Source organism: Paramacrobiotus metropolitanus, unplaced genomic scaffold (assembly GCF_019649055.1).
Source record: "Paramacrobiotus metropolitanus isolate TYO unplaced genomic scaffold, Prichtersi_v1.0 Parri_scaffold0000028, whole genome shotgun sequence".
NCBI classification, from domain to species: Eukaryota; Metazoa; Tardigrada; class Eutardigrada; order Parachela; family Macrobiotidae; genus Paramacrobiotus; species Paramacrobiotus metropolitanus.
The window spans coordinates 1,006,012-1,029,275 of record NW_026570248.1 but is presented as its reverse complement, the minus strand read 5'-3'; the positions used below and the strand labels follow the sequence as shown (position 1 = coordinate 1,029,275).

Sequence of the window (23,264 nt, the reverse complement as noted above, 5' to 3'; positions counted from 1 at the left end):
GTACAAGATAAAAATATCTCGACACTGAAAAGTATGCAAAATTATTACATGAGGACTCCAGTTCATCTATCAGTACAATACAAAATAAAAGTGTCGTTATAGCAAGCAGTCGGTACTGGAAAGGTGGGTGTACAGAGTATAATCCATTTTTCGTTTGAAACAACCACGGTGTAATAGATCCAATAAAAATTTTATGAGTGCTGGGTTTGTGTTGTTTGAACGATCAAAATCATCTGGAATTGTGTGTTGATTTAATTTATTTTTGCGGTAGTCAAACGAGAAGCGTCACGTCATGGTCCGGTATACGCAGCTGTGTCCAGTGATCATGGTCAGTCATCCAAACTTTTTCGCGGTATCAGCCATCCAAACTTTTTCGCGGTAGTTGTATCAAAGAACCTTCATGCGCTTTTTGTGGCTAAATAGCATGGGTTTTTGGTTACGTGAACTTGTCTTACAAACAGAAGCAACAAAAAATTGGCCGAGTGTTTTGCATTAATTGTACTAAGCTTAAGTATAAAAGGTCATCGCTGGGCCATCTAGCAGTATCAGGAAAGGTACTCTACTGAAATCGTCAGGTGCCAAACGATCTGCTTGGGAACACTTCAGAATTACGTTTAATATGAAACATTCTTTGAAATGTATTGAGGGTCCTAGATCTGCAGGACTTTTTTGCTTACAATATAATGGTGATGCTGAATCGAAGAATTGGAAGCTTGATTAATTTGCAATGATGGTGTACTTCTATCGATAGTACTTCGGCTTATGGTTAGGAAACTGGACTTTCATAGTATCGCAAAACTGATGATGCTGCCTTTTTAAACTACTTTCTAATCTTGCAGATAAGGAAGCTTTTCGACGCTACTTGTGGTGAGAAAATAGTAAAACGAATTTTCGTACTGATAATCTGGAATATACGCGGCTGACGTATACTCATCGACATTTTGCAGAACGACAGGAAGGTTGTAAGGCTGTAGTCACTGCACTCTTTTTTAACCATGAAACGCATCACCTTACAAAATCATAAGCAGCTAGCCAAGTAGCGCTACCGTAGAAAACGCTTAAATACGCCGCTGCAACGTTGTTTGATCGTTTTTGCGACTTTCCACGTCACCGAAACTGTATGTCTATATTACAACTCTGTAAGCTTACAATCGATGCGGAATGCTCGGTCGATGTGCTGGTCCGCGCTCCGCATTCCACATATTAGAGTAGGAACAGTTGGAGCTGATTAACATCTCCACACCGGAGCACATGCGCCGCCACAGCGCTGACATGATAATCGCTGCAGCTTCTTTCGGATGCGAAACGATGCTGCGGGAAAAACTCCCATCAGTGACGTAAATGAACGTTGACTGACTGCTTAGCCAATAAGTATCCATTCAGCTTCCGCTTCTTTTCCTGCTTCCACCATTCAGGCCGCTGCCAGTGGCACATGCTCATGTTGATACGGATTATGTTCCTGACAGGAATTTGCCTAACAATCGACTTTCCTCATCTTATAACTTCCGCAGTTTGTATTACAGTACAACAGCTGGAATAATACGCACTGCATATACCACAGCATTATCCGAAAATTAGATTGCCGTTGAATTGCGTCAGTCGCTCGCGCTTTAAATTTTAGAAGAGCTGCGCTAACGCTATTATGAATCTTCATAAAATAAGCAAATGTCTGCATTAGTTTATCTGCAACATCGCCATCCATAACCGGAGACAATGAATGGACACATGAATGGATCAACGGAAAACGTGCTGAACGTGAAGGTCATCAGCAGTTTCACGGCGCACCGGAACGATGTTTTATCGGTGGTCTGGACCGGAAATATGGTGGCCTCGGGTTCAGCCGATAAGACCATTCGCATTTGGAGGATCAACCAAAAAGACGAACAAAACATCGAACTCCATGAAGTGCCTTTTTCACCAATCGCGGATCATATTTACCATGTACAGTGCTTACACTTCAGGTAAATTCGCACAATGCATTGCAAGCACCTCTGATTTCCTTTGGGATTATATCGCACATTCATGATAAAAGCATTGACAGCTGGAGCTGGATAATATTTATCTGTGCGTAAACCGTACTACAGTGTCCATAAGTTTCTGGCGCACTTTTCTTATACAACGAATACTTACGAATATTTGTAAAAATGCAGCAGAAACACCAGATACAAATACGGATGGCTAGTTAACTGAAATCGTTTACGAAATCATATTGCTAAACATGGATGCATATATAAGTCTTATGCGGACATGTAGGGCAGATTATTAGAAATGCATGCCGCTTACGAAAAAACCGTTTAATAACCACAAGTGATTTCAGTTCGTTTGGGACGTTCCTGGTGGAGTGTTCTTCGGATGGTGTAATAATGGTGTGGAATACCACAACGGGGAAGAAAATCGGGCAAGTGAATCTGCCGTCGAATACTATATCCGCTGCGCGCACGTGCAGGATATCTCCAGATTCGCGCTACATAGCGGCAGGCGGCGACAATGATTGCGTGGCTCTTTGGGCGTTCGACAAAACCGCCGGCCTACAACTACAAAAGTGCGAAAAAGATTTGAATAGCTGCGTGTTTTCTAAAGAGTTAACGAGCGAATAATTATTAACCAGTGCTGTATGTTTTTTGGTGTGAGCAGAGTGTACGAAGGTCACGAAGCCAGCGTGACGTGTTTGTGCTTTACCCACGACAGCGCGTTTATTTTGTCTGGAGGTATGGCAGGCGACATCCGGTCAGTTGCAAAAAATGTATTATTGTTTAGTCACGCATCAATTTCACGCAGCGATTTGACGACACGAATGTTTTGTAGGATATGGGATCGCAACAAAGATCAAGCGATATATATCCAACGGGATGCGCACGATTTGGGATGCACATGCATGGATATTGCCCCGTACAAATTAAATAGTCCGAATGGAAGTAAGTTACAATTAAAACTGCAGGCTGTACGTACGGTGTCTTGCAGTAACATGAATTAAAATAATGGTACACAATGTATTTTACAATGTACATTTAACTAACCATAAGCACAGTCAGTACCGTTTCAAAAATAATTCTTGATATCCGCTAACAGCACCATTTTAACATTGCAAGCATTGATTTACCTTAGTTGCTACAAAAGTTTCGCAAAATCGGTGCCGGCACCGACGAGTAATGCTCAATTACAATACACACCTTGGCATAAAAATATGCAATGTACAGATACAACAAAATTTTCAATTTTCTGAATCGGTTTATGGAAACACTAAAACAAACATTCAGAATTATGACGTTTGTGTAACTTACAAGTCCCTTACAGATTTTTCTCTCGTTGCTGCAAAACAAGATGTAATCGATTATTTAAAAAACTTTAAAAGCTGCATATCTGTAATCACGCTGTAAATGATTTGAAAATGAAATGTTTTTCCCTCGTTAATTGCAGGTACTGCCCTGCATGTAGCAAGTGGCGGATACGACAACACAGTCAAACTATGGCATTTGATTGAACTACCAAACGGAAATATGAAGCTTGCAATTTCTCCTGGGAACTGCCACCTGAAAGGTCATTCCGGCGATATCTGTTCCGTCCGTTTTGCTAATCAAACAAAATTGCTCATTAGCTGGTACGGTTTTGTCACCTTTCTCGGTTACGTGGTAAATGATACCATGTGCCATATATGCACTATCATCTCTATTTCCGGACTTGCAGCTCATCCGATCGAACCCTATTTGTTTGGGATCCGGTGAAAGCTGTCGCTCTGAAACGTGTTGGACCATTAACGAAGTACGTGCGCAGCTGTTGTTTCTCATCTAACGATCAGTTCATGATGGCCGGATTTTCGGGTGGAATTGTGGGGTTTTGGCGTATATCGACAAATACAGGAGCGGCCGCCGACGTGGAGCCGCCAGTCACGATCACTCAAGCTGTCAATGACAACAAAATTCAACTGGAATTTCTGGACGATGATAATGCTCCCAGCGAGTTCCTATGCCCAGTTACGAATGAGATCATGAGGGATCCAGTAATCGCTTTGGGTAATTTCTAATTTCAGTAGATTTAGAATGGATTTTGCGATCGTCATCCAGAGCATCCTATTTGAGAGCACAGGACGATACGTTTCTCTTATAGATTTCCCACTTTTTAATTTTAAAACATTCGACTTTTTCTTTAGACGGAATTTCTTACGAAAAGACTGCACTGGAAGCTTGGTTCAAGAAAGGAAACTCAACCAGTCCAACAACCAACACTATTCTGTCTTCACAATTGTTTATACCAAATGTCAACCTGAAATTACTGATTGACAGATGGCATGTAACTAGAAAATCATCTTGTGCATGAAAATTTTTAAGAAATCGAATGGTTACAACAAAAGGAAAATTTCGTATACTTATGTACAAAGGAACAACTAACAGATCTCAAGAAAAGGGGACCAGAATGTTAAATAAAAACACCAAATCTTATTGCCGATCGGGCACCTATATCACAAATTCCGAGAGCAGGCATCGACCGAAGTCGAAGTCAAATCCTCTCCAATTACGTATGCGTTGAGCAACAACTGGCAGTTAACGCTTCGTTTTCGACTGGACACTTCAAGTCTTGGCTATCACGACCTTTTCTCCCACCGGCTTTATTGTACACCGCATTAAGTGAATTCACAGCGCCATGGTGTTCAGGTAACCGTTTACGCTTCTGAGGAAACAGGTTGAAACGCTGCCGAAAGGTGTAATTCTTCCCAAGGTTCTCACCATCCAAAATCGTTTCAGGAAGATCCGCATCTATAATCACATGACAAATAATACGACAATAACACCGGCTGACAGAAGTTGCAGCGCTGCTGCAAAGTGAATAGGAAATGTCCCATTACTGTTTACATACATGCGGCAGAATCTCAAATACCAGCTACAAATGTTCAGAAAATGACTATGAACGCACACACAGTACACTCAATAGGATATTTTCATAGTTCAACATCGCATAAGCAAATAAAGCTGGCACAACAGGCTTCTACCACAACCTACCGAACGTTTCCGGAAGAAAGAAGGCACAGATCCCGGCAACGCAAGCCAACACACCGAAAATGATCAAAGGCAGCGCGAGATAATTGTAGCCAAGATAAACGATAATGGGGACGCACGTGGTCAAAGCCGAGGCCACAATCTCAGTAAATGCACTTCCTTCGCTGCGGATCACAGTTGGGATCAGCTCGCCTGTAAAAATCAATAGCATACACTCTCCGCCGACGACAAGCCATCAATATATTACGTAAACTAACACAAAAACGTCCCGGTCCATACTACGATCGCGATTACGAAGCTAAATTCAAGCTCGTCATGCCACCATCAAAAGTTCAATGAAAACCATTCGAACTGAAGACAATGAAAAGAGGAAAGCATTCGAGAAAAATTCATTAAAAGACCCTGATCAAAGTGCAAACTGCAAAGAGCCACCGCGACATGCGTAAGAGTTCTTTCAGGCTATAACCAGATTAAGATAATTTTAAACAAAGTGATGACTTGAAGATAAAGAGTACCCTTACCTTCCATCAGTTCAGCAATCAGGTATGAAATATTTATGAGCAATTTCCCCGTCAAACAGAATGCGATGTACATGTGGTAGGCACTATCCGGCACCGCCACGGCAAGGATACAAGCGATCCCGCCAATAATCATGCAGCTGATCTGCGGCAATCGTCTTCCGTATCTGTCGGCCGTAAACTGCACAAAAAGATAACCGGGTAATTCCACTAATCCCAAAAGGAAGAAACTCAGATGTGGAATGGGCGATAAAGTCGGCGCATAATAGCTTAAACCCGTGTAGACTGCCAAATTGCCGAAGTTCACGAATGTCAACAGTAGGGTATTTTTGCGTAAATTGGGCGTTCGAAAGAGATCAATAAACGTGTGCCGTTTCCCGGTGTCAGCCGTTCTGAGTTTCAGTGGCTTCTTACTGGCACCGGTCAAATCGTCCAGGAAATGCGGTTCCAGCTCCACACCGTTGAGCTTTGAGGCGCGACGGAAGAAATCTTTGGCTTCGTCTACACGGCCTTTGGCCAACAGCCATCGCGGACTCTACGTGAAAAAAGCGATCCGCTTCAGATTCTGCTAAATATTATATCAAATAATAACCCCATTTAAATACTAGATTGCAATTTATACCCACTGTTATTGCAAATGGTTGCTGCTCAGTGTGAATTAATTAATAAATAAAACCGGGCAGCACAATTATAGTACTGAATAACGTCATTTGTGTTTAAATACCTCCGGCACAAAGCACCAAGAAATGCCAATAATCACGAGGGGAGCGGACGTCAATAAGGCAAGATGCTTCCAGTCGCGCACCAGATAGGCAATCCCCGCCAACAACATATTCCCGATGCTGTACGTGACAGACGTCAACACCGAGACCGTCGCCCGGTGATCGGGCCCGACAATCTCCAGTCCCAGAATAAAGGGAAGACTGTAAATGGCGCCGTACGTTCCGCCGACCACCACGCGAAAAATGCAAAAGGTAATAAAATCCGGAGCAAATGCCGTCGCCACACCAAATACCAACTGCACGAAGAAGCAGATCAAATACGACGGTTTCCGCCCGATCTGGTCGGACAGATAGCCGAAAATCGGAGTTCCCACCACTTCTCCCACCGACAGCAGCACCATGGCCAGTGTGGGGTAAAAGCCTTTATCACACACCAAATCCCAATCGGTGGCGATAGTATTCGTATATGTTTCAGAACTGTACTGGTAACCGTATCGGCAACGGGTTTTCGTTTTATCACTAATACTGTCAAAATTCTCCAGGACGCTGACAAAAGACGAGAAATTTATCACAGCAGCGTAATCAATGTCCCACATTTCACATTTACTGTGGGACTTATTGTCCCGGGAATCATTGTCCTTAGGAAGTAACAGGGCAATCTGTGTTTGGGACAGATTATAAGCTTCGATATCCGGATGGATTTTGCACCAATAATCTTCGGGGACGGCAGTAAGGAACATCTGAAGAAACGCAAAATAAAAAAAACCTACTTAAGTACTAGGCTTACCAACAAAATTACAAAAAAATCCAACCATACCTGATTGAAGGAATGGAAGGCGGACGGAAGAATAGCAGGAAGAATGATAAGAATAACCACAATTCGCTGATATTTACCGAATGAGCCTATCACCCGCAGATAGTCATCTGTTTTATCCATCCTCACCGTCACCACAAACACTCCCGTCGTAGCACAGATTTCGTTGTGCTGAAGACGTAAATGACGATGTGAACTACAGCAACCCCATTAGTTTCATTCGTGAGATATCTTCACTGGACTTCAAAACATCAACAGAAAGTGTAACCAACACGCAATATTATCGTTAAATCTCCAAGCGCGAGGTCCCTTAAGGAATGCATGTGTTCAGGATGTAAAACCGAACTAGCGACTGACAATTTCAACTCACAGGAGAAATAAAAGAGGAAAACTGGAAGGGTGTAAGTATTTCAAATAGGCGCATGAACATTGACACCTTGAGTGAGAGATATCAGAAGAAACGCGCAGGCTCAGCAGCGAGCCTGTGGAATCCCATCTTCTATGTCAATAAAAGTAAATTTGATTATTTGATCACGTTGAGCCTGGCCCGAAAATGTGAATCCAGTTCGGGCTGTCAGCTTCCGGCCGCTCGATTTAAATAAGTATTTCACTACCAGAGCTATGACCATGTGACTTTTTCGTGCTATTTGACCATGTTAATCACGTGCACCGCGTCGTAAATGCGCGTCGCTCCTTCAGGGCTTTCTGTGCTTGATAGAGATGGCGCCATTTCTTGCACAATAGACACATCTAGGGCTGTGCATCGGCGCACTTTGGTGCGCTCTCGCGCAATATTTTTCCTGTGCCTGAAAAATTAAAAAAGCATGCGTCACGCCGTGAACGACGAAATTAAAATTTAAAACTCTTTTCAGTCTTTTGTCTTTGAAAGATTGTTGACTATGGTTGTCGGCAAGTTGTTGCGATTACTACAATAAATCTTCTGGAATTTTTTTCGGTTTAAAAATGTCCTTATAGCGGACCACCTGCATCACTGTGTGATGAGTTACTTTAGATCGAATTGAAGTCGTTAGAATAATTTCAGTTTATCCTCACTACAGTCCACACCGAACGATGAGTGGACAAAGATGGAAGAGATCCACTCCAAAGTCTGCGATGTCGCAGTACTTCACATTCGAGGCAAACCAACAGTCAGCGACGAAAGAAGATGTTCCCAAAAAAACCGGTCAAAAATCTGCCATTTTGGCGAAAGGTCGAGAGGAAGCGACGCTGTTTGGTGTTTCCAGTGCCAGCCACGATGTCAAGGAGCTCAAGACCGATTCAGTGCAAAAAAGCGCAAGCGAGCTGAGCACTCTGCACGAAGCTGATTTCCACTTCTGGAAACACAATGTAACGGATGCTGCCAAGGGGAGTACAACGGACCAGAAGTTAAACATCGACAAATCGGTTGGTAAGGTGATAAAGTCTGCTAGTCTGATTACATTTTCGGAACTGTAAAAAAGGATTAAATTCTAAGGATTGCTGATACGGTATTATGCCTGCACTGCTGTGCATAGTTGTTGGTGTTGCACTTTTGCGAGTTTTGTCAAATTTAACGAAAAATATCATATCGGGCGAAATTCCTAGTATGTACTGTTTTTTTTTGTAACAGTAGAAATGTTGTGTAATTTCAGAAGTCGACCGTGGAGTGTGTAAGAGCACTTTGCTGAAGCGTTCATGTCACTTGGGAGCGGCATGCCGGTACAAGCATCCAGCGCGAGCCCACGACGAAAAGACGGGTTTGGACGTCTGTTTGGGATTCACTCAGCTGTCGACGCGGAATGTACTGGACATCGGAGACTGTGCTGTAGTGCGTATCCAGGAAGCGGTCTCCTTGACGCGTTTGTCCATTTGGGTGCTGAATCGTTTGCCAGTGGGAAGTATTCCCGGAGAGGCACCACTGAGATTTCCCGGTAAATATATACTGGCTGGCAGTTACTGTCGTTGTGTATAACTAGACTGTCCACATTTGAAATACCGACTGGCGGAGGTGGTACCAACGTATTACAACCTATACACAATTTTTTCAGATCAAGTTTTTCCTGTTGGTTTGGACACGCTGATTTCCAACATGACGGCGTTTTATCAGAATGGTGGACCGCAGTATCTCATGTATCCGTCTATGGCCGATGTCGTAGATGCATTTCTGGCCATTAGGCACAACTTCCGGGGAAAGTACAGTTGGTTTAGAGGGGTGCCGTTAGGAACTGAAATTACACATTCGGGACAAAATAATCTGAAGGTAATTGTTTCTGGCAAGGTTGCAACTCATTAACAGTTTCGTATCTTTGATACGAGTATGATAGCGGCTGCTGTATTTCATGGTACAGAGGCACGGATTTATTAATAATTACTATTGGGGCTGTATTACGGACTTATGTGCGGTAACTTTCAAAAGGCTAAGGCGAGTGCGACAAGCCATGTCATGGACAGCTAACTCCATGGAAAATCCTATGCTGATCTGAGTGGTCAGTTTGCGCTTTCTCCCGTTATAGGTGCGGCTAGTAGATCTCGGGAAAGAATTGTCCGTCGGGAACGCACAGAATGTACGGCGATTACATCAAAAGTTTCTCGAAGAGCCTTATTTCAGTACCGTAATCGGCCTGGGTGGTATCGGTATTCTACCCGATAATGTATCCTGTGAAACATCGATCAAATGGTTTCGCGATCTGGTTGTGGAGCGGACAGCGTTTCTACGAGCTACGGATATGTCGGATGTTCTGGAAGTAGAGCTGCACGTTGACACTAAGAATGGATTGCAAGATCTTGGCGCCCTTTTGGTTGAAGAGCGCATGGCATTACGGCAGTCGGCGTGGAATACCATTGGTGAAGATTATGACGAAAGTGACGATGCGCAGAATCTGATGCCCGGTTAAGATGGTCATTCCTTTGACGGGCTAGTTATGTACGAAGAAACTGTATATTTCATCCCCCAGATTTTTGTATTATAATAGAGGTTTTCGAATTTGGATACAAATCCGTTTGGAAATGGTCTCGCTTTTTTTCTCTAATAATTCTTTCCGTGGGATGCATCTTGGTTGCATATTGACATTTCGACCGAGATGAGTCACTGCAAATCTTGATTTTCACGATGGTCCGTGATGGTTTATTGTTATCCTTTTTAAAATGGGATTTCATGTTTTTATTTTTTTGCCATAAGTAATAATTAATTCTTGGAATTATCTATCGAACGACGTGCGGGTTTTTTTGTTCTCCAAGTGTGCTTTATGGCTGACCTATATGTACAGTGTTACCGTTACCTGTACTCCTGTAGCTCTGTTGAGTATAAACTAAACCGGCTACAATTTCTTTTCTTTCGAAAGAGTTGAATAACACTTCGTAGTCTAGAAAACTGCAAAAAATTTGAGTGCTTGTTGCTTAGCCATCAGAATAAACCAGTAAGTAACCAGCTGATGAAAACCAAAAACGGTGTGAATCTTGCGACCACCCAGGATGTCGAATGATTTACCTTGCATTACAGACCTGGGAGCTGGCATGTTGCCAGTCTGAGCATTTTCCAGACTTCTTGCGTACGCCGTTCATTCAGGGTGGCGATGTTATGAATGATTCATTCACGAATATTTGTCTTTCATGGTGCCGCTCGCACGGTACTCGTATGGTAGTTTTGACTGTCTAGCAGTCTGCTGCATTTTATGTTATGACCAGTGACTACCTCAAGTACGTGTGTCAGTAACGTAAGTTCTGGGTCTCTTGATGATTTCTCACTTTCTACCAAAGCAAGAAATGAAATTCTCCTTTTGAATTTCGTCTTAATTTCAGAAAGGGTAGAAGTCGTATCTTAACGGAGTTCAGTTATTTTTCAAAAATGGGATTAACTGAAGAGCGCCAGTTCGAGTCGTCTCCGTTTCACGTTCAACATTGCACCATTTTCACTGGCAAAACGAAGACTTTGGGGGATTTTTTTTCGAAATCTGGCTCCTTGTCCGATTTGAAAAGTCAGTCCTTTTGGATGAAAATCTATTTTCCTTCTACGCAAGAAGACGACGAGGCGTTGGAGTCTGGTTTTTATTTTTTCGCCGTTGATTTAAGCAATGGAAACTCGTGGTACCAGCACGAGCCATCCTTATCCGCCGTCACGGAAAGCGTTGAGGTGAGAAATTTGCGGCGTTGTATTGCACTAAATTGCGCTTGGCTACTCCGAGAAGATTTATGTGAGAAATACATGGTGTATCATCATGTCTGATGAAGTGCGTGTGAGACATCAGTATTTGCCCAGGCTTGCAAGAGGAGGCTCCGCGATGGTAAAAAAATTGAAATTGATTGTTAGGAATACAATCCTGGACTGGAAATGGAGGAAGATCTGCTGATCAGGCATCTATCAGATGCCGTGTCCGGGAAAAGCAGCGCACGCTGGCGATTTATGTTGGATGGTCACAACAAGTCCCGTTCATCGTCACAACAACCCACAAAAGCGAACATCGGATTTCGAATGCTACTCGGCGGATCCATAGCGTTTGATTTTGATTTTAAATGCACTTCTGCCAACAGTCTCGCAAACAGTGCTGGCGTCCAGGTAATTCTTGACATGTGCTCGTAACGCGTGCATTCATTTTTCAGTTTAGCGATTGGGTGTGAATTTGTAGCTACTCTGCGGATTATTTTTACAGTTGCACTTCGCACACGTTGTTCAGCCTCTAATAATGATGGCCGCTTACTCTGTTGATGCTTCGAAAGATTTGGTCGAGATTTTACACAATAAGGACAAAGAAATTGAGGATTATAAGTTTCAAGGCGCTAAACCATCCCGCGGTATGTATAAAGTAGAATGCTCCTGCATGCGCTGTAAGCCATGTTTTACTCTTTTAAATTTTTATACCGTCATAGCACTTTGTTCCACAGTGTTGTGCGCTATGCTACAGAAATCGTATACTGTACTTTACGATATCTGCTTTAGATTAATGCTTCGGTTAATGTTTCGGTTAATGTTTTAGATTAATGTTTCGGTTTCGGTTTAAAGACCGAACCAGATTGTGTGTGTAAACCAGATTGTGTGGCACTAAAAAATAATTCTTGACAAAGTTCGTCTCTGATGTACAATAATGTAGATATTGCTTTATGTTATTTCCTTGGAAAAAAGCCTTTGGAAATTTTATTTTTGCATATCTGTAATTAAAGTTTCAAACTGACCAATACATTCGTGTTGGCTTGTAATCAGATTTGATTATAAATGTTTTTTTTGTCGAGAAAGCATCTTGACTGTGAGATACGAGCTAGGTACTAGTGGTGTCGTGGGTATTCATAAAGTTAAGCGCTTTATCGAGCCAACGTCATGAACTTTTCGAGTTGATTACTGCAGTTACGATATTCCCAGCAAACTTATTAGAGTGCATTACTAAATTTTTGCGATACACTATTACTTATTTTGCAGGAACCATTACATCTGTACCGTTTGATCTCACACAGTTCGAGCTGGCGCGTATAAGTAGTACGAAGGTGAGAAGCCGGAACTTTTGAAAAGCAGAAAGTAGTCAGTTGAATTTTATTTGTCTTTTTTCTTATGCAGATGGACAGTTTCGCCGACTGTGCGACTGATGCTGGCGTAGTCAAATTATATGAAACGCTCGTTTCAGCGCGATTAAAAAATCCCAGAGGGAATTCAGGTGCATTTAAAAAGTGGCTCTTATAATATCTCTGAATTTATTTTTCGATTCTCGTCGCTTTGCCACGTTTTTACGTTGTTTAGCCGCCACGGAAGATACAAAACGGAAGAAATCTGAGTCTCCCGGAAAAACCAAACTCCCATCTCCGAAATCCAGCCCAAAAAAGCTACCGGCTCCGGTTAAAAATAGTACTGAAGAGATTGCTGTCGAAGTCGAGGAAGGCATCAAGCCGATACCGGTAAAACTGATTAAATGCCCTGTAATGCTAATATCTGTAGAAGGAATTGAAAAAAAAATAAACTGGTTCGTGTTACGCGATCTCATTGTATTGCGTGTGGGTTTAGGCTCCTCGCCGGGCATCATCTCGCACTTCTGCTGCAGCACAGACGCCTGCAGAAACCTCGAAACCCCCATCCGAGTCAACTAAAAAGCCACCGGCAAAGAAAAAGAGAGGCTTCATGTAGAATGAGCAGTAGCATCTGAATTTAGGCGGTGCGCTTTGTCCAGGAAATTTCTGGATGTCTATTTGTGGATAATGATATCGCTGACTCGTGAGATCTACCATAGATATTCTGCTTAACAGAGTTTGCAAGAATGCCCAGCTGGATTGTGATTTGTGAACCCTGCACAGATTGAAAGCTTGGTTGATTTTTTATTTGCTCATCTTGTCAGTAAATACGATACTTTTTAGCGGTACGAGAAAGATATAGCGGTATAACGTACGAATTACTGTATTTCCGCAGTTCTGGCATTTTGATTTTCAAGCATGTACTCGTAGCCATCAACATCGTTTAAGCACCGTAATTACCGGTAATTGTCACTCATCTATATGAAAAATTGGTAAGCTGAAAATAAGCTGAATGGAAATATTTAGTAATCAAAATATAGGTAATGATATTGGTTTCAAAAGCTACTGGTTAACAGTTGAAAGTAAAACCAGCGTTTGTTTTACTTATTCAAGACTCAATGAACAAGTTGCATAAATGAGCAAGCTACATAAGCACGAATTTAGCCGGTGCACATGCACTCAACGAATTTTTTTGTTGTTCGCTTTGAATCTACACTTATAGATGTTTTTACAACATATGCACATATGTATGTTGAAAAGCGGTCGATTCAAGCGAAAGAAACGTTTGTGACGTCCGTGGCGGTGGCCGTGTGCAAAAGGTGAACAGCCGTTATCTGGATCGGAGAGGTTACACATATCGTGTTATTAGAGCGATGATGGTAGCGCTTGTGATCTCCGAAACATGTACGACCACATTTATCCAGAACACATGTCGAAAAAGACGGTCTAGACGCATGGTTATAGCCGGCTATAGGGCTATTTATTATTTATGCCATGTGCCAACTTGTTTGAACTTTCAATCAGAACGTTGGTATTGAAAAGGGCGCAGTTTGTTGGGTAGTGGGCACCGGTGGCGGTGCATAATGCACTGACTCTGAATTTGCCGGCTCGGTAAAAGTAGCGTTACGTGTGCACAAACTTGATCTCTCTTCCGCCCTCTTTCCTTTTCTCGCTTACCCATAAAATACTCGAATGCAAGTGTCGGATAATATTAAACTTCATCGATAAGTTAAATTAATACCGGCTCAATCCATTGCATCGCTGTAGTTCGGTGGTCCGGCGTCAAAACAGATGTTTTGGAAGACCGATCAACACGTTTGACGAATACTAAACAAAATTATATTTGTACATCATTTCTACATAGAAAGACTTAATCGGAAATATAAAACCCAAATATAATACAAGATAGACTCAACGAAAATGCGTAACGTAATACAATCATACTGCTTCCAAAACATTACTCGAGCCACAAAAAATTAAATAACAAAACAGTAAGTTAATCAGCTAGTTTAATCCCATGAAGATGTACAATTTCAACAAACCGCATCCTGCAAGAATTCATTTCAAACAATTTTGATGACAAAATTGTCCAATAATTTATTGTTCTGTGCCAGCTAGTTCAATTAAGCAAAACTAAAAAAGTCCGCAAACCCTTACCAAATAACTGTAAAGTTTTGTTTAAAACGACCAAAAAAGTAGCCAAACTGATTATGACTAAAAACAACATTTCCCATGACTTAACCAGCCAGTTTTCACTTCTCGGCAGAAACCGATTTATGCAAACCATGTCCAACCGGAACGCACAAATTCTCTGCTCGAGCAAAAAACGGATTCAACCACAAAAGCGGCTGCCTAACAAATCCAAAACATAACACCAATTGGCGTAGCCCAAGTCAAGTTTTCCTCCAAGCGCCCCCCTCCAGCCGGCGCCGACTGCTGCTTTGGTGCCCGTGAGATCATATCTAAAAGGTACTGCCTCTGGACATCGGCGGACTGACGCAAAACATGTTGCTGTTGTCGGTTAGATGTCGATGTGGGGGCAAAAGGAATCGGCATGGCCATCGGGGCGTAGGGCGATGAGATAGGAGGCTTACTGGAATTCCTGGCGGGCGGGGCCGGCGGCAGGGATGATGCGGGACGTAGGCCCGCTGATTGACTGTGGTGAGGAGCCAGACCGGCGGCCTGGTTGTAGAAAGACGACTGCTTGGGACTGCTGCGCACAATATGGTGGGAGTTGTTACTGTTGGTGCCGCCGTGATGATTATTGACGATGGTCGATGCCACTTGACTACGCACGTTGGCGTTGCTGGGATAGGTGGGAACCAGGGGCGCCGGTTTGTTTACCGTCCGCGGAGGTGCTGTCGCTTTGGCTTTTTCCATCGCCGCTGCGTGTGAGCGTTCCAGATCGCGCTCCTAAAACCACGTCAAGCATTCAATTTTGAATTCCAGCACAGTGTCAGTCTCCGGCCATTAAGAAATTAAAATGTACAGAGGTTGCAATAGCCATGCTTTACACTAACCTTATCAAGAACATCTGCGAACGATTTTTTAAGAGCGTCAAGATGACCCGTTCGCGATACCGTACTCCTTGCTGCATAGTAGCAGGATTCACAGACCACCGTAGGATGATTTTCTGCATCGACTTTCCATAACGGACAGACATCTTCGCCGCACTTAAGACATTGGTGAGGTTCCACATAACTGGATTGATCGATAAGATTTTTGCCATTTATGGCATAGCTAAACGAAAATACAACCACAGACATTTATAAGAGGCAAAACCATTCACTATGAATTTAATGATAATTGTTCATACAAAAATAACCCCGCATTGCAGTATTACACTAATAATCTGCAAAGTCTAGAACAAGCATTCAAATAACTATTATCATACCGCCCAGAATATTTCTTGATATTGGTAAAAAAAGTGCCACTGGTGTTTCACTCGCATAAATAATTTGAAACAAACGAAAAAAATTTCAGAAGAAAGTCAGCAAAAATTTCAAAGTGTAAACATTAATGAATTGTGCAATACTTCTTTAATGAATAGCTGACGGTAGTGAAATTATCTAGACTGCTTCCTAATTTTAATAAACTAACTTCGCTGCCAATTCCATCCCCAATAATGCAACGAAATCCGGGCAAACGGTATTGGGGATGAAATTTATATCAGGAAGAGGTGGTTTAGGAGGTACAATCTGCATTATGGATTTTTCCATCTGACGCCGCAAAGTAATTCGGTCGTTAGAGAACTGCTGTTCCAGTGTTTCAATAGGGTGTTGTTGTGGTTTTTGTGCAGGCGGAGGAGGCTGGGGTGTTGGTGGCGCTGGCTGCGCGCGCGAATTCTGAACTGCCGCGGCAGGTCCTGAATAACCGCCGTAGCCGGGGCCAGTCGTTGCATTCTGCTGATATTTCAGCACAGGTTGTGTCTTCTGCATTTCGCAGTTTTTAAGATTTTCGCTTAAATTACGCAAATAAAGAGAATAATCAAAACATACTCTGCGAGCAAAACTGTGGAATTCCAGCCATTTTTTAGTTTTCAACCTATGCACAGCGCTACTATGCAGTGCAGCATAAATACATAATTATCTCGGCCTCCCCCAAATCAAGAAATTCTGGGTGATACCGAAACAGTTTTACTAACAAATTTCGCAACGAATTAGCTGCAATTATTTCTCTTTGCATATATTAACTGCAAACGCTTACCCTGGCATCTCGTGCAAACTGCTTGTCACTTTTCCCTGTTGCTCCATCGGGTTGATTCTTGTTGGCTTTGATGCCATTCTGTTGCAGCACGACAGCCGCTGCTGCTTTACTGTGCTGACCTTTACGCTCTGCTCCCGTTGATTCTTCCCGTTTTTCCTGTTTCACCGGTTGATTTTGTAGCTGGTAAATTCTTTTCATTAATGTAAGCTTGGTCTCTTCTCGCAGTAATTCGGCTTGCAGTTCTTTTATCTGCAGCTCCGCTTCTGGGGAAGAACGGGAAGGAACAGGGATTTCACTAGAAGCGCCTACAAATAGCGATTTAACAGTATCAGCAAGCTTTTTGCATTTGTAAATGATAATATCATAATAAGTAGTATCAACATAATCTATTATTTAACATAGTAATTCGTTTCACCATAGTCTAAAAATACCAACACCATAAAACTATTCGGAAAAAAGATTCTAGGGAATATTTTACACCCAAAAAAATGTCCACAGTGATCTAACAGTCGATAAATCAGAAAACAATTTCAAAAGATCGTGCAGGCTTACCTGATAGATTTTCCATTTCCACATCGCTGCTAATGATCTGAGGCAACTCACTCCTCACAATCCCATTACTCAATTCTTCTTTTTTAGTAGAATCATCAGGTATATCAATAGGCAAAGGTTGTTGAGCAGGAGGCTCTTCCATAACAACATCAGAATCCTCCAAAGACTTCATCAGTGATTCGTCACCATTAACAATGGTAGCATTTGTTCCCGAATCCACGGCACCACCGCTGGATAGGACCAAAATCTTAGGCCGGCTGTTTTCTATGATAACGGACATTTTTCTAGTTGAAAAAAATCAGTTTAGTGCCATCCAAAGATAATAATGGTAATTTTGAAACGTTGAAGATGAAGGTCAACACTGGAAAACCAGTTCGCAAGTGTCTTTCAATCTCCCAAAAAACGGTCTACCAATGAATGCGACGACCGCACCAGACCACGTGTGTGTGAGGCCAGCTTCAATGAATGCATTTCAGTTTGGAGATTTGAGCTTGAACGTTGTTAGAATTTGCTATTCATGCTGCTGCCGCATGGATACTTCGTACAGGGATTTAATAAATTATTTTATCGTTTATTCTACGTAAGAGCAAATCAATTTCTGGCTTACGAAACTTAACACGCCCCAGCACAACTCGTACATTATTCGACAAAAGGTGCGGTAGTACAATCAGTTTTGTTTTATCTATGTATCTTATTTTATTTTTATCAGTTGCCGGCTATAAAGTTATGGTCACCGTGTATAAAGCACTATTTTAGAACTATACATTTAGCAGCAAGTTACAGAAAGTTTCTTCTTGTATAATTTTTGTGCCATTGTTACTTATTACGTTATTACTACTTAGTTATTATCTATTAACAGATAGTTCTGTTTTATTAATGCACTTATTTTAGTATTATGTGTCTCATTGTCAAGTTGTGTTTTCCGTATTCTAGCTGCGGTCCGCGAGTGAATGCTTTTCACGATTTTTGTTGTCAACTACCTATACTTCGTTTATAAAAATACAGTGCTTTATGAATTTATGTAGTATCGCTCTACATGACATTTTTAATACTTTCTTTAATACTAATTAATTTGTTTGACTGTACAGTGTATATACCGTGTAAGCAGTACATTGCTGATGCAAAAATTTAAAGCCTTAAAAGGTACAGTACTGTAGCCTTTAAATTTTTTGGATCAGCTGCATTACAATAATACATGTTACCGGTAGGTAACATAATGTATTTTATTCCATACTCATTGGGCAAACAATAACAATAAATGAAAACTTTCTTTTTTAAACTCTGTTCAATAGGTAGGTAAATAGCGCGGTTTAAAATTTTATTTCGAAGCTTTGTAGATATGCACTTTATAGTATACCATAATAAAGTTACAAATGGAAATTAATTCGTAAGTACAAGCTGCAGACAGACCAGAGTATTGGACATACAGTACGCATAATATATACATAAAATGAGATATTATTGCTCCATTGTTTTAGTTTTGCTATTATTTTTATAGATATAGTTCTATATATATCTACAAATATTTGTATATTTAAAATTTTTTAAATAGATATTAACAGATAGAATATTGTGTCAGTATACCCTTGGCGTAACTATTGGTGTACTTATTGTTAGCCGTATACGTAACAACTTCAAATTAATAAAGTACTTATGCAAATCAGATATTTTTATTGTACTTTAAACAAGATTAATATAAACGATAAGTAATATTTTTATTATTATTTATTTATTAGTATTTTACTTTTTACTGTGCTAGTGCAACACGTTCGTAGTGGCAGTGCAGTCTGGCGCATTGTACACCGTACAGTACTTACAGTACTTGTTAGCGTCACAGTGATGACTGCTCACAGTGATGTTTTATTTCTATCACTTTTAATTCTAAAAGACTAAAATCACTAAATCCCTTTTTCTGACTGATCATAAAGAACAGATGAAGTGATGATACGCTTGTACGCAGCCTTACGATCTTGTCACATTCTTGTGATATGATTGTGATCACTTTCCGATACGTTCCTTTACACAATCTGCTCCTTCGAAATTGAAAAGTAGCCTGAACGCTTTGCGGAGCCAGAATCCCGTGGGTAGTTGAAGTGAAGCCTCTAACGTGTTTTCGTTGGTTTTGCACTGGTGTCCACTCCAGTTTTCCTGGGGCCGCTGCTCTCCTCTGGTGAACTGCTGTCTCCTTAATGATCTACCGCTCGTGGGATTCAGACAGTGACATGGCCTCGCGTTTGGCTAACCTGCAGGGAACGGGGCCAGGCGGAGGGGCTGTGTTGTCGGGCGCCGTGGCTGCCGCGGCCAGCCAGTCTATTCCAAATGCACTGCCGTCCAGTACGTCGTCACCTGTGCAGCCAGTTTCACCCGAACAGATCCAGCAGTGGATTGTCGATGTCTGTGATCCGCGGACTCGTGAGCGTGCTCTTCTCGAACTGAGGTTTGCGTTGCACAATTCTCATTGCCTACGGATGTGGCTTTAGGGTCTAGAATAATCTCAATGCATTGGTTGTATTTCTGACAGCGTCCCGCTGGTGCAAAGTGGTTTTCTTCTTTAGTAAACGGCGAGAACAATTTCCCGATTTGGCCCTCTGGATTTGGCATTCGTTCGGGGCGGTGGCTGCATTGCTGCAGGAAGTTACGGAGACATACATTTTAATGGAACCCAACACACTTTCTGCCCACCAAAGCAATCGAGTCTGTAATGCATTGGCGCTGGTGCAGTGCTTGGCATCGCACAACGAAACACGGAAACCTTTCCTCGAAGGTTTGTGTATTTCGAATGTTACCGAGCGTACTCGTGTTTTACTGTGTGTAACAATATAGCGCTGCCCACATACGCTTATGTTCTGCGCGTAGCGCGTTGTGTGATTTGACTCTTCATTTCAGCGCGAATTCCGATGTTTTTGTATCCTTTCCTGTCCAGCTCACATAATACTCGACCATTCGAATATCTGCGTTTGACGTCCCTTGGTGTTATCGGAGCTTTAGTCAAGACAGATGATCCCGAAGGTAACCGAATTGCCTACTAAAACATCTAGCAATGGATTTTAGCACCATCGAATACATGTTTCCTGATTTCTTTTAATTGCAGTGGTGCCTTACCTTTTGCAAGCCGAGAATTCTGAAATTATTCCGCTTTGTCTCAAAATAATGGAAAGTGGAACAGATCTGTCAAAAACTGTAGGTCGCAATTTAGCCTGATGCCGTAGTTGGGTTGAAAATAACAACTTGTGTTTCCAGGTTGCTGTGTTTATTGTTCAAAAAATTTTGTCAGACGAGAAAGGATTGGCCTACATGTGTGCCACTTACGACCGTTTTACCCACGTTGCTAACGTTCTAGTACGTTTTGAATGATGCTGCTTACGAATTCGTGTTTTGTGATATTAATATTTATTGGTTTTTTAGGGTAAAATGATAGAGAATCTGCCACTGGACGGAAGAAACTCTAACCGCCTGTTTAAGCACGTTCTCCGATGCTATGTACGATTTTCTGAACACCAGCGGTGAGTGGTACAATTTCGTTTCTGGAGGGGAAGAGTTTTATCGCATTTTGCATACTTATGATGATTTATGAGCTTTTGCTGTAGTTAATTGTTTGTTCTATCTCATTCAGGGCACGGGAAGCATTACGGAACGTGTTTCCTGCGAAGTTTCAGGATAATACATTTCTCAGCCAGCTGAAGGAGGATCGATCACTGGGTCAATGGATGTTAACTCTGTGTCGTAATATCGGAATGTCTTCAGCAGCCGTCAGTGCTCTTTTTCCCAATGGTGATGCAACCACGGTTATATCACCCACAACTCAGAATAATGTGTTACCCGGCAGTACTTTTTTTCGAGATATTCCCACTCGACAGGTCGACAACCAGAGTCGCTAGACCAAACTGTTTTTTCCCACTTCGCAATGGAAAATGATTTCAGATTTTTACTGACTATGCTGTGTAACACTCTCATTTTTTAGATGATTTTGTTCTTTTATTCCGTTTTTATAAAAACTACATTAATTACCACATGTTGTCGCCACATGTCCGGACAGTTGCTGTAAATAATTATTATTTGTAAGTTTTCTTAACAGAGAAATAAATGGACTGCAAATTTTAGTCAACTGGACTACACATTGCACAAGTACCAGAACAACTGCCTTAAAACAGATTTCCAAAAAAATTAATGTTAGAGTAAATTAGCAGCTTCGGTATGACGGTAACTAATGATAAGGCGAACACCAACCGCACATTATAAGAAGTCTCAAAACATGAAGCGGCAAAATAAAATAAAGGAGAAAACTAAACCATAAATTAGGATTTCACTATAGAAATTTGCTCTGTACGTCAAAACCACCCTATTTGCCCTTGTATGTCTGCGACACAAAGTCCTCGCCCTTTTTAATGCTGGCCTTTAATTCGGGCAGCGCTTTCTCCACCAGCTGCTTCTCGTAATCACTCAACTTGCCCAATCCAAAGTTCTTCTCCCAACCTTTCTTACCCAGTATCAACGGCGTCGCAAAATACTTAGCATCCGTCACATCCGACTTAATAAAGGCGCACTCAGTGACATTCTTCTCGCCCATCAATCCGCGCAGCAGCGAGAAGGCGAAGCGTGCTCCCGCGTACGCCATGGACAGCGTGGCCGATCCAGCGCCGGCTTTGGCGTTCACCACTTCCGTCCCCGCATCCTGGATACGCTTGGTCAGCTTGTCCAGCTCCTCGGCCGGGAACTGCACCGGCGGTGACGCCTGCGAAATCACCGGGATAATGGTGATGCCAGCGTGTCCACCGATGACGGGCACATTGACCTGCTGCGGATCCAATCCCTTCTTCTCCGCGACGAACGTGTTGGCGCGCACGATATCCAGTGTGGTCACACCGAAAACACGGTGCTCATCGTAGCAACCGCGTTTCTTCAGCACTTCCGAGGCGATGGGCACCGTGGAATTCACGGGATTACTGATGATTCCAATCAGCGCCTCCGGACAGTATTTGCCACAGGCATCGGCCAGATCTCGCACGATGGACGCGTTGGTATTGAAGAGATCATCCCGCGTCATTCCGGGCTTGCGTGGCACGCCAGCGGGGATGATGACGACATGGGCGCCCGTCAGGGCCTCCTGCAGCTGATCAGGACCCAAATGGCCCGTCACGCGGCTCCCTGTGTTGATGTGGCTCAGATCGGCCGCCACGCCCGGTGTATGGGCAATATCGTACAAGGCCAGCTGCTGGATAAGACGGGATTCTTTCATCAAAAGAGACAGTGGCTGTCCGATGCCTCCGGACGCCCCCAGCACGACAGCTTTCCATCCGCTTTTACATTCAGAACCACTCTTCGACGAGGCAGCAGCTTTGGCGATGGTGTACGCCAGTGGCTGCTGACGAAGTACTCTGATACTGGATGCCAACATGTTGCAAGATAATTGCGAAATTTGATAACTGCCACCGAAATGAGTTCGATAAAACGAAAAGGTGAAGTGCTGAGTTTCGGAACAACCTCTCTTTTGATAAGAAAGCCGTGCAGGATATCTTATGCCTCCTATCCTATATCTGTATGTGCAGTGTCTGGCAAACGGGTGATCGGCTCCCATCTACGGTACAAGTAACAAGTACAGTACTTACTGTACCTAATGGCTAATATTGCTAAACCGGTCCGCTCTCGGCTGTGCGCGGTGTGCTGATAAGTACTTACCACTACACCATGAATCGTATCAAATCATAAATCATGTGCGTAATGGTTTATTATCGTACGATATTTTGGAAGAATCAGCAGTAAAAAGTTTACAGTTTTTGTTAAGATATGCTTCCAAGGTGTAGATAGCGTTTACCTTACTCCAGATGTGTTGTCCAACTTGCAAAAAACTCCTGATTGGAAATTCCTGCATTCTGTTGTTTTTTAGAGTTTTGCGATTTTTGTCACGGATGACAATATACCTCAAATCTAGGTAACTAACAAGACGGATGGAAGTCAGTGATTAAATACTGCAATCTTCCCCCATGTAACTCAAGAC

At 42.4% G+C, this 23,264-nt stretch overlaps 7 protein-coding genes across 10 annotated transcripts; 4 read left to right on the top strand and 3 right to left on the bottom strand.

The window, feature by feature from the left end:
- Positions 1–99: 99 nt before the first annotated feature.
- LOC129588076 (WD repeat, SAM and U-box domain-containing protein 1-like) lies at positions 100–4,436 on the top strand. Of its 2 annotated transcripts, XM_055482120.1 has the most exons (9): positions 100–328; positions 840–867; positions 1,679–1,961; positions 2,318–2,542; positions 2,635–2,727; positions 2,806–2,915; positions 3,418–3,598; positions 3,685–4,010; positions 4,148–4,436. In XM_055482120.1, exons 3-9 carry the CDS (start codon positions 1,714–1,716, stop codon positions 4,312–4,314), a joined length of 1,350 nt encoding a protein of 449 aa, XP_055338095.1. In that variant the 5' UTR covers positions 100–328; positions 840–867; positions 1,679–1,713; the 3' UTR covers positions 4,315–4,436. The 2 variants fall into 2 exon arrangements, with proteins under 2 accessions (XP_055338095.1, XP_055338096.1); XM_055482121.1 differs by lacking the exons at positions 100–328; positions 840–867 and adding an exon at positions 1,055–1,510.
- Positions 4,114–7,575, bottom strand: LOC129588075 (carcinine transporter-like). 2 transcript variants are annotated; one of them, XM_055482119.1, is made up of 6 exons: positions 7,416–7,575; positions 7,049–7,241; positions 6,234–6,971; positions 5,513–6,044; positions 4,995–5,183; positions 4,114–4,751 (listed from the first exon to the last, which is right to left on the bottom strand). In XM_055482119.1, exons 2-6 carry the CDS (start codon positions 7,166–7,168, stop codon positions 4,510–4,512), a joined length of 1,821 nt encoding a protein of 606 aa, XP_055338094.1. In that variant the 5' UTR covers positions 7,169–7,241; positions 7,416–7,575; the 3' UTR covers positions 4,114–4,509. The 2 variants fall into 2 exon arrangements, with proteins under 2 accessions (XP_055338094.1, XP_055338093.1); XM_055482118.1 differs by having other exon boundaries at positions 7,049–7,575.
- A 327-nt stretch (positions 7,576–7,902) lies between these two features.
- On the top strand, positions 7,903–10,336 carry LOC129588154 (uncharacterized). Its single transcript, XM_055482277.1, has 4 exons — positions 7,903–8,453; positions 8,677–8,955; positions 9,073–9,284; positions 9,538–10,336. The coding sequence occupies exons 1-4, from the start codon at positions 8,117–8,119 to the stop codon at positions 9,916–9,918; spliced, it is 1,209 nt and encodes a 402-aa protein (XP_055338252.1). The 5' UTR covers positions 7,903–8,116; the 3' UTR covers positions 9,919–10,336.
- A 235-nt stretch (positions 10,337–10,571) lies between these two features.
- LOC129588138 (uncharacterized) lies at positions 10,572–13,370 on the top strand. 2 transcript variants are annotated; one of them, XM_055482242.1, is made up of 8 exons: positions 10,572–10,720; positions 10,823–11,153; positions 11,331–11,576; positions 11,671–11,812; positions 12,432–12,496; positions 12,567–12,663; positions 12,747–12,901; positions 13,008–13,370. In XM_055482242.1, exons 1-8 carry the CDS (start codon positions 10,701–10,703, stop codon positions 13,125–13,127), a joined length of 1,176 nt encoding a protein of 391 aa, XP_055338217.1. In that variant the 5' UTR covers positions 10,572–10,700; the 3' UTR covers positions 13,128–13,370. The 2 variants fall into 2 exon arrangements, with proteins under 2 accessions (XP_055338217.1, XP_055338218.1); XM_055482243.1 differs by having other exon boundaries at positions 10,611–10,737.
- Positions 13,371–14,532: 1,162 nt separating this feature from the next.
- Positions 14,533–17,758, bottom strand: LOC129588233 (transcriptional repressor p66-beta-like). The gene is made up of 5 exons (XM_055482397.1): positions 17,270–17,758; positions 16,718–17,022; positions 16,112–16,443; positions 15,532–15,751; positions 14,533–15,424 (listed from the first exon to the last, which is right to left on the bottom strand). Exons 1-5 carry the CDS (start codon positions 17,547–17,549, stop codon positions 14,864–14,866), a joined length of 1,698 nt encoding a protein of 565 aa, XP_055338372.1. The 5' UTR covers positions 17,550–17,758; the 3' UTR covers positions 14,533–14,863.
- Positions 17,759–19,084: 1,326 nt separating this feature from the next.
- Positions 19,085–21,363, top strand: LOC129588106 (CCR4-NOT transcription complex subunit 9-like). Its single transcript, XM_055482180.1, has 7 exons — positions 19,085–19,706; positions 19,825–20,033; positions 20,156–20,278; positions 20,361–20,449; positions 20,510–20,608; positions 20,675–20,772; positions 20,883–21,363. The coding sequence occupies exons 1-7, from the start codon at positions 19,459–19,461 to the stop codon at positions 21,145–21,147; spliced, it is 1,131 nt and encodes a 376-aa protein (XP_055338155.1). The 5' UTR covers positions 19,085–19,458; the 3' UTR covers positions 21,148–21,363.
- On the bottom strand, positions 21,303–23,153 carry LOC129588105 (malate dehydrogenase, mitochondrial-like). The gene is made up of 2 exons (XM_055482179.1): positions 23,082–23,153; positions 21,303–22,844 (listed from the first exon to the last, which is right to left on the bottom strand). The coding sequence occupies exons 1-2, from the start codon at positions 23,136–23,138 to the stop codon at positions 21,609–21,611; spliced, it is 1,293 nt and encodes a 430-aa protein (XP_055338154.1). The 5' UTR covers positions 23,139–23,153; the 3' UTR covers positions 21,303–21,608.
- Positions 23,154–23,264: the final 111 nt, after the last annotated feature.

What these genes read in the sequence shown, in the direction of transcription:
- LOC129588075 (XM_055482118.1), bottom strand. Translation starts at nt 7,168, where the DNA reads ATGGATAAAACAGATGACTATCTGCGGGTGATAGGCTCATTCGGTAAA. An exon ending in CCTTCCATTCCTTCAATCAG is followed by an intron (nt 6,972 to 7,048) that starts GTATGGTTGGAT and finishes GCGTTTCTTCAG; the next exon opens with ATGTTCCTTACTGCCGTCCC. An exon ending in CTTTCTTCCGGAAACGTTCG is followed by an intron (nt 4,752 to 4,994) that starts GTAGGTTGTGGT and finishes ATGTGATTATAG; the next exon opens with ATGCGGATCTTCCTGAAACG.
- LOC129588106 (XM_055482180.1), top strand. Translation starts at nt 19,459, where the DNA reads ATGATCTACCGCTCGTGGGATTCAGACAGTGACATGGCCTCGCGTTTG. An exon ending in ACGGAAACCTTTCCTCGAAG is followed by an intron (nt 20,034 to 20,155) that starts GTTTGTGTATTT and finishes TCTTCATTTCAG; the next exon opens with CGCGAATTCCGATGTTTTTG. An exon ending in GAACAGATCTGTCAAAAACT is followed by an intron (nt 20,450 to 20,509) that starts GTAGGTCGCAAT and finishes TTGTGTTTCCAG; the next exon opens with GTTGCTGTGTTTATTGTTCA.
- LOC129588233 (XM_055482397.1), bottom strand. Translation starts at nt 17,549, where the DNA reads ATGTCCGTTATCATAGAAAACAGCCGGCCTAAGATTTTGGTCCTATCC. An exon ending in GGAAATGGAAAATCTATCAG is followed by an intron (nt 17,023 to 17,269) that starts GTAAGCCTGCAC and finishes CGCTATTTGTAG; the next exon opens with GCGCTTCTAGTGAAATCCCT. An exon ending in TCGCAGATGTTCTTGATAAG is followed by an intron (nt 15,425 to 15,531) that starts GTTAGTGTAAAG and finishes ACGTGGTTTTAG; the next exon opens with GAGCGCGATCTGGAACGCTC.
- LOC129588076 (XM_055482120.1), top strand. Translation starts at nt 1,714, where the DNA reads ATGAATGGACACATGAATGGATCAACGGAAAACGTGCTGAACGTGAAG. An exon ending in GTACAGTGCTTACACTTCAG is followed by an intron (nt 1,962 to 2,317) that starts GTAAATTCGCAC and finishes AAGTGATTTCAG; the next exon opens with TTCGTTTGGGACGTTCCTGG. An exon ending in ATTAAATAGTCCGAATGGAA is followed by an intron (nt 2,916 to 3,417) that starts GTAAGTTACAAT and finishes CGTTAATTGCAG; the next exon opens with GTACTGCCCTGCATGTAGCA.
- LOC129588105 (XM_055482179.1), bottom strand. Translation starts at nt 23,138, where the DNA reads ATGCAGGAATTTCCAATCAGGAGTTTTTTGCAAGTTGGACAACACATC. An exon ending in GACAACACATCTGGAGTAAG is followed by an intron (nt 22,845 to 23,081) that starts GTAAACGCTATC and finishes CTTGTACCGTAG; the next exon opens with ATGGGAGCCGATCACCCGTT.
- LOC129588138 (XM_055482242.1), top strand. Translation starts at nt 10,701, where the DNA reads ATGACCAGTGACTACCTCAA. An exon ending in ATGACCAGTGACTACCTCAA is followed by an intron (nt 10,721 to 10,822) that starts GTACGTGTGTCA and finishes TCTTAATTTCAG; the next exon opens with AAAGGGTAGAAGTCGTATCT. An exon ending in CAAACAGTGCTGGCGTCCAG is followed by an intron (nt 11,577 to 11,670) that starts GTAATTCTTGAC and finishes TTATTTTTACAG; the next exon opens with TTGCACTTCGCACACGTTGT.
- LOC129588154 (XM_055482277.1), top strand. Translation starts at nt 8,117, where the DNA reads ATGAGTGGACAAAGATGGAAGAGATCCACTCCAAAGTCTGCGATGTCG. An exon ending in AAACATCGACAAATCGGTTG is followed by an intron (nt 8,454 to 8,676) that starts GTAAGGTGATAA and finishes GTGTAATTTCAG; the next exon opens with AAGTCGACCGTGGAGTGTGT. An exon ending in GGCACCACTGAGATTTCCCG is followed by an intron (nt 8,956 to 9,072) that starts GTAAATATATAC and finishes CAATTTTTTCAG; the next exon opens with ATCAAGTTTTTCCTGTTGGT.